General features: G+C 36.0%; 1 protein-coding gene across 1 annotated transcript in view; it reads left to right on the top strand.

Annotated features, from left to right (window-relative positions):
* The window catches only part of LOC107086879 (contactin-3-like), a 127,232-nt gene extending 114,388 nt beyond the window's left edge, over window positions 1–12,844 (top strand). Inside the window, exons 13-20 of the mRNA XM_015378114.1 lie at window positions 1,545–1,720; window positions 6,619–6,736; window positions 8,306–8,464; window positions 8,643–8,792; window positions 11,435–11,505; window positions 11,780–12,014; window positions 12,281–12,396; window positions 12,626–12,844. Coding sequence (XP_015233600.1) covers window positions 1,545–1,720; window positions 6,619–6,736; window positions 8,306–8,464; window positions 8,643–8,792; window positions 11,435–11,505; window positions 11,780–12,014; window positions 12,281–12,396; window positions 12,626–12,829 — 1,229 coding nt within the window. The 3' untranslated portion in view covers window positions 12,830–12,844. The remainder of the gene's footprint in view (window positions 1–1,544; window positions 1,721–6,618; window positions 6,737–8,305; window positions 8,465–8,642; window positions 8,793–11,434; window positions 11,506–11,779; window positions 12,015–12,280; window positions 12,397–12,625) is intronic.
* Window positions 12,845–13,645: the final 801 nt, after the last annotated feature.

The following is a 13,645-nucleotide window of genomic DNA, read 5'->3' on the forward strand; positions in this document are numbered from 1 at the left end:
GACTTCGGAAATTTGAGGGCTCTGTGATCCCTGATGTGGAACCTTGAGCTTCGTTTTTTTTATTATCTATACAACAGTATACCCATTGTATTTCATATCCAAATGGTTTTAAAGAAATTTACAGCATTTTCATGCATAGTTAATTTCAAACAAGGATGTCCATGTAGACTGTCCAGATTTTTGACCTTATGTTGAAAAAGGATGTTTATTTTTTTGTTGTTTATTCAATGAAGCCAGCTGAACTCTCCATGGCTTCATTAAACAGCACTTATTTCAGACTGGACCAATCCTTAACCTTTGTGAGCTAATTTTAGCTTAATTATGCTATAAAGAGTTGAAAGATTGTCCCTTGGTTAAAATAGAAAGACCATGGTGACCGCAGAAGGATCTCCTTTACAGTGTGTGTCTGCATACAATCAGTCTTTAGGAAATCAAGGACACGCATCACTCTAACTACCTGTTCTTGATACAGTATTCCTCACCTCTTGCTTTAAATGGTCAACATAAAATAGTGTTCTCCTGTCTTAACTACAAAATCTAGTAAATTATGCTAATTTGATTCTATAACATATTTTTTTTGTTTCCACAACAAAGCTACAGAAGGGGAGTAAGTTCAACTGTGAGGTTTATCATTCAATGCAGGCAGGAGAACTACACACAGGGATAAGCTGAAATAGATGAATAGATTATGTTTTTAGAATAGTTCAAAGCCAATTTTGTCACATAACATGTTTATTCAGAGTATATAAGTTATCAGAATTTTGTTAAATACAAAGTAGAACCTTATAGTGCTTTACTGGATGCTGTATTTAATACCATATTGATAAAACCGTGATTATCTTGGGTTGTTGAGATAGTCCGCTGGAATACAATGCCATTGGCAGTCTCTTTTTCCTCCAGAACTGCCAGATAAACAAGCCAGTTTGCTTTGCCAGAGCTCAATATAGACCTTTATTTTTCCTGACTTGTTGCATTTCAGCCCTGTCCATTACATTCTTGCAAAATATATGCAGAATTCACAAAGGACGGGTGTGTGGGCCCCTCAGGATGGGGAAAAAAAATGTCTGAAAAGCACTGCTGCTAAATGAGACATCCAGCTGAGAAAACCAAAGATTATGTTGATAGGCTCCACAGAGAGAATTAAATTTAGCATTTTTTTTTCACACAAGCAAAGCAAAATTACAGACTGGAAATTAATCTGTTACAAAGGATTTTTTTTTTATTATTATTATTCTTAGCGTTTTACAGATTTTTACCAACAGGCTTCTGTGTGACTCAATGAAAGAAATGCAAAATGAGGTCACTGTCAGACTGAAACAGGATTTGTTTTCATTTGTTAACATCTTCCAAAGGAGTAGATCAAAGGAATAATTTTTCTTATAATTATCAAAGTTCAGGGAAAAGACAGACACCGCACAGTTTTGCTCAAACAAGCAACATTATAAAATCAGATGGTGTGAAGGAGGATTTATTCAGTCTGATAGAGAAGAAAGCAACTATATTTTTAATGAGGTAGGCTCTGTTTTTGTGTTTACAATTTACAGAGGCAACCACAATCACGAGTCCAGCGGGACACCTAGATGTAACCCTTGGCGAGAGCATTGTGCTGCCTTGCCAGGTTTCACACGATCCGACTCTTGACCTGAAGTTCACCTGGTTCTTCAACGAGCAGGTCATCCACTTTGGAAGCCAGGGGGCCTTTTTTGAAAAAGTTGGTGGGGTGAGTGCATCTATGCGTTGTTCAAATCCCCTTGCATGCTTGTCTTCTGTTTAACACATGTAAAAACATGTTGTTGTATAGACAATTGAAATCTAAAATTTCTGCTGTAGAATCTGGTAATCCAAGGTGTTGACAACAGATCCTTCAAGGCCTTCGCGGATCAGAATTGTTTTCTATAGCATATCCCACATGTGCTCTATTTGATTGAGATCTAGGGAATTTAGAGAAGCTGTGGGCAATACTGCAAACTCAATGTGCTCTTCACAGTATTCCTTAACTGTTTCATATTTTTTGGTAGTGTGCAGTATCCTGCTAAAAGTGTCCACAGCCATATAGCTGCAGATCTACAGTCACTTATTGTTCTCAAGCTACAGTATGAAGTCCAAGAGAGAAAAAAATAAACAACAAAAAACTTTGATACAGCGTACAGCAGATTTACTTTTTTCAACAGATTGAGTGAACAGAGAGAGAGAGATCAGCCTTTGGTCCCAGTTGACATGAGTGAGCCTTTTTTAACAATTGGCTCTCCCCTGTTCTTCCTTGGACTACATTTTTACTACAAATAAAGAGAAGCACCAAACTAGGGCTGTAGCTCCAGGGTTACTCTGACCCAATTGTCTCATTATCGCAGTCTGTCGTCAGACTTGTTTATATCTTTGTACTTGCTTCCGCCCCTTATTTCAACATTAACCTTTTGGCTACTTACAGTATATCCAACTCAATAGCAGGTGCCATGGTAACATGAAAATCAGTGTTATTAACTTAACCTCTCAGTGGTCATAATGTTGGGGCTTATTTGTGGAGCTCAGAAAGTACATAGAAAATTACTTATTTTCATGTATTGCAGAAAGGATGCATTTAAAGAGCTGCACTCTATTGAATTAAAAATAACACATGAGATTAAAATATATAAAAATAACTCTTTGCTTTTAGACTTGTCACATGAAACCTGTCATCAGTAATAATTACAAGGGAGTACATCCAGTCCGCTACAATCACACAGTGATCACTGTATTCAAATGTCACTTAATGAGTATTTTGATTAAAAGCTGTCAAAAAAATCTGACTTTAAACAGACAAGTAGCCCCACATTCAGAAAACATCATCAACCTTTGCTTCTACTAAACAGCAGTTACAAGAGCTCTGTTTCCTATCAGTAAAGATATTTTCAAACAATATTACAAAGAAACTCATTAATATAGATTATACTAATAACTGTTTCAACCTAAAAAGTTGCCATAAAAAATAGTTATAGACAGTGTTTGGAATGTTACTTAGAAAAGTAAGTAGTTATTAACTCTGTTGTTGCTCAATCAAAATAAGGTTATTTTTAGTCAGCAAAGTAACAGTGCAGTTAGTTTTTCTAACCTATAAGTTTGATGGATTTGGTTATATTACCTTTTATGGGAACATTGAATACAACTGGTAATTAAATAATCAAATTTAAAATGTTTAATATCAATGATTAAATAAAACGGTAAATGAATTACAAAATTAAAAGCACTAAATATCAGGTTTTATACTGATCCACACCATTTTAAAGTGTGTCATGGTAGAAGTAAATCAAGATTTATTTATTTATTTATGGGAAAGTGATTGGTTGTTTATTTTTCTTTTTTAAAAAGGCTTTAGCTATCTATTAAAAAAAGTACAATGCTAAAGCAATTTAACAAAAATAAAACAATAAAATTAAACAGTGAACACAACATTCAGTCAAAGAAAAACAAAGACTGTACTTCAAGTGCTTCCGTTTGAACAATAAGAGAATTGATTCAGGATATGTTGTACAATCAGCCAGTTGTTAGTTGTGTTGTCAGGTGACACAAGATGTGGGGCTTCATTAGATTAGAGTTGATTGTAACTGATGTGAATAAAGTCTTAGTTCTGGACATAACAAGCAAATCACTGGAACATTTAGCCTTCGGCTCCAGCGAGCACTTCCAGTTCAGGAATGCTATCATTGAATCTGCAGGCCTCAGTGCCTCTCTCTTCTTAGTCTGTGAGAGCAATCAATGTATGCTGAACATTCGCCCACATTATGGCCCCTCAGCCAACCAACGTCATGTTTGCCTCTATCTCAGCACCCATGCTCCCTCTCTGCTGTAAAAATCTGTCCTTCTTGACAGCAGATGGTGTGCACCTATGAAAGGTAACTTTAAAGATATAGTGTAGGATGTTCTTTTTCCGAGTGGATCATCAAAATAAGTGGTCCTCCTAATTGCCAATCATCCTGGTGATATGTTTACGTAAGGCCGTCCTACGTGCTCATCCCCAGGTTGCTATCTTTTTCTGCCAATGCGCACTTTAAGGCGTATATATGTGGTGAGCTACGGTTTCAGCCAGTGATTGAAGCTCACCTTACTCACAATGGCGGAGGGTCATAAGAGAGAAAATGTCTACGAAGTGTATGAGAAGAAAAGAAAGAGAGCACAGGTTGGGCTTCTACTGATGCCTACGTTTCTACTCGACAGGTAAAGTTTAGCATGCTATTTGGAGAAATCCATTTCACATCACTGCTGGTAAAAGTTAACTACCTCTATATTGTAACTTTCCATAAGGTAGGAAGATAAGTTTATTAATTTTGTAATTTGCATCGGTAGTAGTTATATGGTGGCCACAGATCCTTATTTACCCCTCAAACACGTCCAAATTTCCACTGCAGCACACACACATACAAGTAGATGATACATTTATAAGGTACTAGCAGTCTTATTTCCGGGGAAATTTTACTAAATAAATATGGGTGAGATGGGATCCATCTGAGCGACCATATTTTTGCGTTCTGTACATCCAAGAGGAGATATGGGCTCGTGCATGCTCTCGACACGCGTTTAATAGGCGTTCCCTCACAGGAGTGAGTACAGGGTTTTGCATATGCATTTTTTGTGGAGAGGGCAGGTCTTTTCAAAAACTGCGAAAATCCTCCACTATACCTTTAATTGATAAAGCTGTAGTAAAATGCCAAAGGTAAAGGAATAGCATTACTGACAGGAGGAAAAGTGATTAAGTAAGTTGGATTACTGCATCACGGAAAAACTTATGCAGTTACTAAGAGCATTACTAATTCACTTCGTCAGGCCATAAACCAAATCAACTTTCACTTATTATGACTAGAGGCTAGAAAATTCTCACAACAGTGGGTGCTAGAGTGGCCAAATGTATTACTCAGAGAAAATATTGCCCAAGTTCTAATATCTATTTGGACTCTTTAAAGTGACTTCTTGCAATTAGGCTATAAACACCTCACTTAGAATCTGATTCAAATCCTCTTCTTAGAAACCATAAGTCAAATGATCACCAGAAGTCATTTGTCTTGATTATGAGGCTACAAACTGGATACTAAATTCAGAAAAAAAGAAAAAATACTGAATCAAATTGCTAACATGTTCAGCTTGACTATGACTGGAAACAAATGTGATCCGGTTATCATTTATCCCTAAAAATTCTGGATTAATTAATACAATCTTTAGAGAAAGGAAATTTGATTAGCAGGATGAGGAGCTAAGAGTGACAGCATGTGTAGAATTAATATGGATCCCCAGTAGTCTAGTTGAAAAAAAAAAAAAAAAAGGGGATGTTGGATTTTTTTTTTTTTTATGAAAGCATACATAGCCTAGCCTAATTAATATATTTTATAAACCTAAAGCAATATGCATGGTATGGTTGTTAAATGTCAGATACACTGGTCATTGAACTTGACCAAGGCACCTTACAGTAGAACTGCAGTCAGTCCCTGGACTGGCATGGCTATCACTGCCCCTACATAGTTAGGGACAAATACAGAGGACAAATGTCCCGCTGGGATCAGCTTCCTTCTCATGGTAGGCCACTTCTTTGATTTTCTTTATTTTGCTCAGGCTACTCGTGAGCTGAATGTGGAAAGGGCAATATTATTGTTATTACTGTTAATATATAGTAGAAATTTTACACATTCAGTATTAAAATGTCACAGGGGATGGTATGGGGGGATGGTGATTTAAGAAAGATGATGATTTTTAAGATTTTTTTTTTTTAAGAAGGGAATGCCATCCCCCCTCAACTGAAGTACTATGGACACATTTAAAGGTGGCCATGAATCTCTTTTTAGTTGTTTTTTCATAAATACACCTGCTTTAAAAAAGTTCTACTAAAGACAGTTTTGATTAGATTTTAACATTGATGTCTATAAATACACGTAAATTTTGTAAACATTTTCTTTCTTACAAGATCTTATTTTAAGTTATCTTTCTTTAGTTAAAGGGCACCCGGTTTTTTACAACTCACTTCTTCATTTGCTTGCATAGGCTTAGAACTTCTAGATATAAAATGTTAGATTAAGTGGTAGATTTGCAATCCATTCCATCCTGAAATATTTTTGATGGCAGGTTGAATCAAAGAGGGAAATATTGGGAGCAGCTGAATTTTATCTCCATAAAATGTCCCTGATTATACATCAAAGTAGCTCCCAGAGTCACGACTCCTTTTACAGTTTCTCTCGTCTCCGAGATAAGGCATAAACTTTACATTAGCTCTAACTTTAAAGTTGAGAGTTTACTGTGTGTTTGGCATTGAGTCATTTTCTGTAGACTAAATGAAAGCAGGGAGAATAAATAAAAAGATGATGCTGAAAGAAAGCTTTTAATTCCTCACAAAGAGCTGCCCTCATAAATGAAGATGAAAAGCAGCATTCGTTTATTTGATGTGTCCCTGGATGAGTGCTTTCTCCCTCTCTTCTCTTAATGAAATAAATAGAATGGCACCAGAAATTGCTTTGACATTTCACATGCTTTACCTGTTCTCTTGATTCATTTCTGCAACTTCGTGATTCTAACAGGTTTTTTTTTTTTCAGTTTCTTCGTTTTCCTTTTGTTTCTTTTTATACTTTTCTTATATTTGATTTCTCTCACCTACATCAACAGCGTTCTGCAGGTGACATTATGATAAGGAACATCCAACTAAGCCATGCTGGGAAATACACCTGTGCAGTTCAGACCAAGGTGGACAGTGTGTCAATTGCTACAGATGTGGTTGTTAGAGGTAAGGACTCTCCTTATTTATCAAAAGAAGATTTAAAATTACCAATGCATGCAAAATACATAAAGTTGCAGAGATGAATGGATCAAGAAGAATACATCACATTAGATGTATGAATCCCAGAGTGCCAGTCACGGTCTATGGGACCTCAAGCACGGATAGGTTGAATCTGTTACATTTTATCCTCTATTAGGATATTATCTCATGCAAAAAAACATCTAAATGTTTAATTTTAGTGCATTAAGTGAACTGTCAAAAGGTAACAAGAATCCCTGACTACAAAGTTGTTGCCATTTAACTCGGTAGAGGAGCTGTTAGAAAAAGTCTCATTCTAAAATTTCTGACATCATGGATTCTGTTGCTCTGATTAAGGTAAAGGTCGTGACTGGGAACAAAGGGTCTCATTGCTGAAGTAGTTCTCTGTGGGGAATTACTCCAGAAAACAGAAGTTAAAAAAGAGTAAAAAAGTTAAAGACAGGTTCACAAATACTGGACTCTTGGCTGCTTCTCATTAACCCTTCGCTGCAAGCTGGATTATCGCAAGATCTGAGTTTTGTGTCTGACAACAAATCTATCTTAAAAGACTACCACTAATACGTCCATCTCTTAACAACCAGTGAGTCAGACCATACACTTGCCAGCAGTGTTTTCTTGGGGTGGGCCATGTAGGAATTACAACATTGAGAAGGGCCTTGCTGTGGCATTACAAACATGGCTAACCTGGAGGACTCACCTGTCGATACCGCAATTAACTCGGTTTTAACTAAAATACAGACAATTTCACGTTTGAAAATGGAGCAAAGAAAAGCACCTTGTGCATTTGTTGATTAGAAAGATGTCTTTGCTTTTTTTCTTACAGGATTTGGAAAAAGTTTGATTTTCCAGCTTACTGCTCTAGTTGTGAAAAAGTCACGATTCGCTGTTACGATTAGCTGAAACCGTATTATGGAAGACGGCATTAGCTGGCCAGTCACCCAATCAGCTCGAAGTATTGTACTAAACGTCCCTCCTTTTCAAGGACAGACTTAATGACAGGCGTCCTAGATTGATAACGTAGAACTCAACTCAGTTCCACACATATCAGTCTGGCTACTGCCAGGTTAGCTTCTTATTGAAAAAAATAAGAGAAGTTCTTCCTGATTTTCTTTTACTCTTAAGTTAATTTTTTTTGCAGGAAAAATTATTAGCACATTCAACTTTGTACAGCACAAAGTATTCAGTGAGAATATTTCATTCATTCAGATTTAAGATAAGTTTTTAAAATTTTTTTGAGAATTGTGTTGTAAGAATTTAATATAGGAAAAAATCATAACATTGTCTAATTCTTCTTAAGGTATGGTTCATTATGTTTTTGTCAATCTATATTTGTTTTACATTTTGGTCAGGTTTGCATTTCATTATTAAATAAAATAGCTGCTACACCAAATCTCACTTTCTTCTAATCCATTTGGTATATAAACCCTGATCATGATCCAACTTATCCATGTCTAACGTCTTCTTCCTCTTCTCCTCATTAATCTTTCAAGTGTTTATCTTTCTGTGTAAGTGGACTGTAACTTATCATTCTTCCAGGTCCTCCAGACCCACCATTAGATTGTCAGGTGAATGAGATGACTGAGACCACTGCGTCTCTGTCTTGGAGGCCTGGATTGGACAACCACAGCCCCATCCTCAGCTACACTATCCAGGCCAGAACACCCTTCTCCCTCGGATGGCAAACTGTTACCAATGGTAAGCTTATGCTTTTAGAGAGACTATCTATGTAGGTCAGAAGAAATATAAATATGCTGATTTTGAAAATCTTTATTTGTTTCAAACAATATTTGTGAGCTGATATGTATAACATTGCATAAGTTGATCAATATTTTTTCCTGTGCTGATGAAACATTATTTATCATATGTCTTTTAGTCCGAGAAATTTTAAAGGGGAAAGAGCTCTCAGCCACTGTGACTGATTTAAGTCCCTGGGTTGACTATGAGTTCAGAGTTTTGGCAACCAACAGTGTTGGAACAGGAGAGCCCAGCAAACCCTCAAAGAAGACCCGCACCAAAGAAATGCGTATGTATTGTTGGGACTTTTTTTTTTGTTTGTTTTGTAAGTCTATTTCTTGCTCCTTTCTTAAACCAGTGTTTCCAAGCCTTTTTTGACTTGTGTACCCCATTGGGCATTTTTGCTTACCATGAGTACCCCTCACAGTCAAAATTATTGATGATTGTCCAAAAGTGGAATGTACAATAGCTGAAATAAAGACAATTTTACTTAATCTTTTAATTTGAGCATTTTATAATTTCATACTGTCCATCAAAGAAAAAAACAACATAAATATGTTGCCTGGAAGTTAGTAAGGAATCAAAATAAATACAAAATAAAATCATATTATAAACCTGTATTTAAATAAAACTGGAGCTCCTATGAGTAACTCCCTTATAATTACATTTAAAATTGATGTATTGGGAACAAAATACAGAATTAAAGTTATAGTCAGACTGTCTTAATTAGTTTAATTTGTTTTCATCAAGACACATGAGCTTGTTTTGATTAGCTCTGATAGCTCAGTGTGAAAAACAGCTGCTACCAGGCTGTTTTCTACATTTAGTCTGTTCCTCTGCATTAGAAAACTTACTTTTTGATTGATAAAAGCATGTTCAATTATTCAGTTGGCTCCTCACAAAGCAAAACAGATCCCAGCCCTATTTTATATTACTACCGGATAAATAAAATATTTTCGTGTACCCCTTGCATTGCACTCACGTACCCCTAGGGGCACGCGTACCCCCGGTTGGGAAACACTGTCTTACACAAGTTCAAATAGAATATTGATAAAGAAACATGATGAAAATACTAAAAATATAGATTGATTGATACTATCAAATTCTATGTTTTATGATAGTTACCATATAATATTGGGCCGTCTTACGAAAGTTGATTTCAAAAATGTTTTCAGTTTTCAGTTTCAGGCATACTGTATGTAGGCTCGCTTTGCTCATGATTATTCACAGAAAAAGTATATCAAGTTGTATTTTTAATAAAGTAGCTCCTCATGGGTGTTTAATTCATCAAAATTCGTTTTATCCACACTCAAAAAAATCAGATATGAAAATGATAAAGCTTTTATGACAAAAACATACAATTCCATTGGAGATTCTGGTTCTGCTTGCAACCATAACAGACTCTGAGTCCTCCTGTAGGTTGCTTTGAGTAAAACAAGCTTCTCTCACAATCCATTTTGCACATGCACCTTTCTCTTATCATTAGCTTTACATTTTGACACAGCCTTGTTTCCAAACATGATTCACGTGTTGGCAGCCATATATGTGAGAGAGCCACTATTAAACTGAATATCTTAGCAGTTTTTAATTCTGGTTCTGTCTTAGTTTCTTTACCTATTTTTGTTTTTTTATCCCAATACAATCAAACCAAATTTAATCAAATTCTGAATCATATTTGAACATAATATAGTGCACTACCACATTATACTAGACTTTGCAAAGTATACACTGCCTTTAAGTACAAAATGTGTCTGTCTAAGAAAACCAGCAAGTGGAATTGAATCCTTGTTTAGTGCCAATCTCTGATGCTGAGCAAGAAGTTTATCATTGTAAAAGGAAGGGACTTAATTATTACAATAAATCTCAAGCAGAACCAAGTTTAGGGAGGTCAGCTATTTGTGTCTACTGGCTCAGGGCTGAAAGGACAGGACAGTCACACAACAACACAAGTTATCAAGGAAAGCACAAAAAAGGTAATCATTATAAGTAATAGATGAATGAAGACATCATGCCTACAGCAGTATAGCTGTTGAGGAAGCCTTTGAAAACCAGGACTATGAAAATATCAAATTTTTTTAAAAAGGGCAAGTTTTAAGCTTTCTATAGAAAAAAAACTGCACGCTAGTTCCTGACTTTTAGAAACTAGCAGTATACCTGCAGCAATGAATACTTACTGTTCTTTGGGAACATATGGAAAATAAGGTCTAAAGTATAAGACGGTACTTGATTATTAAGGACATTATAAGTAGAAGGAAAATGTTAAAATTCAATTTTACTTTTACCAGGGAGCCAAAGACAAGAGGCAAACCTTAAGAAGTATCCCACTGTCTTCCAATTCATCAAAACTCTCACTTCAGCATTTTAGAATAACTTAAGAATTTCAATAAAAGATACTACATTGCAACGCCTCTGCTTCCTATTTTCAAAAACTAAAATGAGTCAACTAAAGGCAACATTAAATGCTTAAAAAGAAAAAAGGTGCCACATCTATCATCCCTGCTTGATTTTTCTAAGAATTTTGAGTTTGTTGTTGGATTCAGAGAACAAGAGGCTAAGTAAGAAAGCCGTATACAAAATGCCAGGTGTTTAAAAGGCAAATTAAACTGAACTGTGTCAGAGGAAACCTTTTTTGTATGTAGCTTCAATAGCTTTATTGTGTATTATAGCCAAACCCTAAAAGGGATTATCTTCTAACAATCAATACACATCACATATATAATTTCTTTGCTGCTTCACTGGTTATTAAAAAGTCACTTGAATAAACTGCAGTTGAACAAAATTTTGCACAAGATCAATGTTTTGGTTCTTTTAGGATGAGTTTTAATGCATTTTGAATATCTATTACATGTTCAGCATAACTGCCAATCTATATTATCTTTCTTGATTGATAAATACGGTTAGTTTAACAAAGCAATGTTTTTGGCGTGTTAGTGCCTAGAGTGACTCCAGCGAGGGTAAGCGGTGGTGGTGGAGGACGATCGGAGCTTGTCATCACGTGGGAAGTAAGTGTGCAGATAATTACATGTGATTCTTTAAGCTTTACCTGGTTGTACGTGTTATATTGGTGTTTGGTTTTTAATATACGGTTCTATTTTATACTACTAGAGGCGACAAAAGTAAGGTTAAACAATAATGACTCTCAAATTTACAAGATTTGCTTGTTTTTTTGACTCAGCACTTTAGTTCTTCTATATTTCTTTGAATCGGGTAACATCAGGAGGAACACAAAAGCTTCCTTCTAATGAGTACTTTGTCTGTTTTTTGCTGCCTCCTTAGCCCGTTCCAGAGGAAATGCAGAGCGGGCCAGGCTTTGGTTACGTGGTGGCTTTCCGCCCTCTCGGAGCACAAGGCTGGATGCAGGCAGCCGTCACATCCCCTGATGCTTCAAGATACGTTTTTAAGAATGAAAGCATCCCTCCCTTCTCCCCTTATCAAGTCAAAGTTGGGGTTTACAACAATAAGGGCGAAGGGCCTTTTAGTCCTGTTACTACCATCTACTCAGCAGAAGAAGGTGCATACCATAAGTATTCTACTCCGGACAGATATTAAAAATGTTTTAAACAGCGACTACACATGTTTGTGTGAAATATTAGTCAAGAAATTACAATTTCTACAGCACCAAAATAGTAATAAAATGATTTAAATTCACCAAAGAGGTTATCTTTCTCTTGAAATTATAAAAAAAAATACTAGATGAAGCCGCTCTATTGTTTAGTCATAGTGTGAATGTGGGTGTAGAGAATGCATGAAACTCTAAGTATCATGTGTATGTTTTAGAACCCAGCAGAGCTCCAGTCAAGCTAAGGGCGAGGAGTGTTTCAGCATCTGAAGTCGAGGTCACCTGGAAGCCGCTGGCGTGGAGCAACAGCCGAAGACGTATCCTTGGCTATGAGGTCAGACCACCAGAAGCTGTCTTACTTTGACATGCAAAAATGCAGTGAACATTGCAAAAAGAATTTGATTCCTTTTAATGCAATGTGCTCCTTTTTTTTCTACCATTTTGTTTATTTATTTTTTTATTTTTTCAATCAGATTGCACGTAATGCCCCATGCTAAAGAGGGAAGAAATAAAAGTGTACAGTGGAACTGATGAAGTGTGACCTGAACATCTTTTGTGTCTAGCTGCTGTACTGGAGAGAGAAGGAAAAGCCGGATGCAGCCAGTGTGGTCAGAACAGAGGGGAATAAAACATCAGTACTCATCAGGGATCTGGAGGGCAGCAGTACCTATTACATGTCCCTGCGGGCCTATAACAGCGCTGGAGTGGGTCCACAGAGCTACATAGTCAATGTCACGACCAAGAAACCACGTAAGGGGTCCACTTAAAAGATGCTGTTGGCGAATGGAAATGTCCTTTTGTGTATTGTATTTTCCCTGCTGCTGTCTTGTTTGTTTTTTCTTCCTTTTACCTTACCTTACAGGCCAAAGTCTGTTGAGTCACTATTAGATGAGGAAAGTGGAAAACACTCACAATGGGAAGATTAGCTCCTTTCATTTTTTCCTCTGCATCAGCTATTTTAATAAGTTTGTGTGTTACTTACATGTACATTTAAATTAATTATGTGCCTTTCTAAGCAGGGTGGGTCAAACATCTTAATTAAATTTATAATTTTTAAAAACAAATAATTTGAATTTATTGTCATTGTTTTCTAATACAGTCATTATATGTACAGCTGCAATAAACTTTTAGATATTTACTAATTACTGAATATCTTTTAGCAAGTTGCACTTCTAAAAAACTCTTTAACAAGCTTCTAAATTTGTTTCATCAGTAATTATAATGACTGGTTATATGACCACTTTATTTTTCATTTGTAACAATAGTCTAAATTGGTTTTTGAAATTGGTTTGTTTCCTGGCATGACAACAAAGAATACTGTAGTCCACAGTGAGGTTTAAGTGAGGGAGGTGTGATGGTAATTCCAAAATTTTTAATATTTCCTTGTTTATCTTTTCCAAGATCAGTTAGGATGTGCCTTTTGGATCTTTGCAGTGTTCAAAATGTTCCAATTATGTTAAAGCTTTAACCATTTGACCCAAACCACCAGGCTTGGATAAAAGTAACAGGTTCGAATGATTAAGAATGATCAGAAACTACTCAATTTTAAAGCCTCAAATGAACCGCAGTGTTGAATTTTACAC

Source organism: Cyprinodon variegatus, unplaced genomic scaffold, assembly GCF_000732505.1.
Source record: "Cyprinodon variegatus isolate N-32 unplaced genomic scaffold, C_variegatus-1.0 Scaffold165, whole genome shotgun sequence".
Classification (NCBI taxonomy): domain Eukaryota; kingdom Metazoa; phylum Chordata; class Actinopteri; order Cyprinodontiformes; family Cyprinodontidae; genus Cyprinodon; species Cyprinodon variegatus.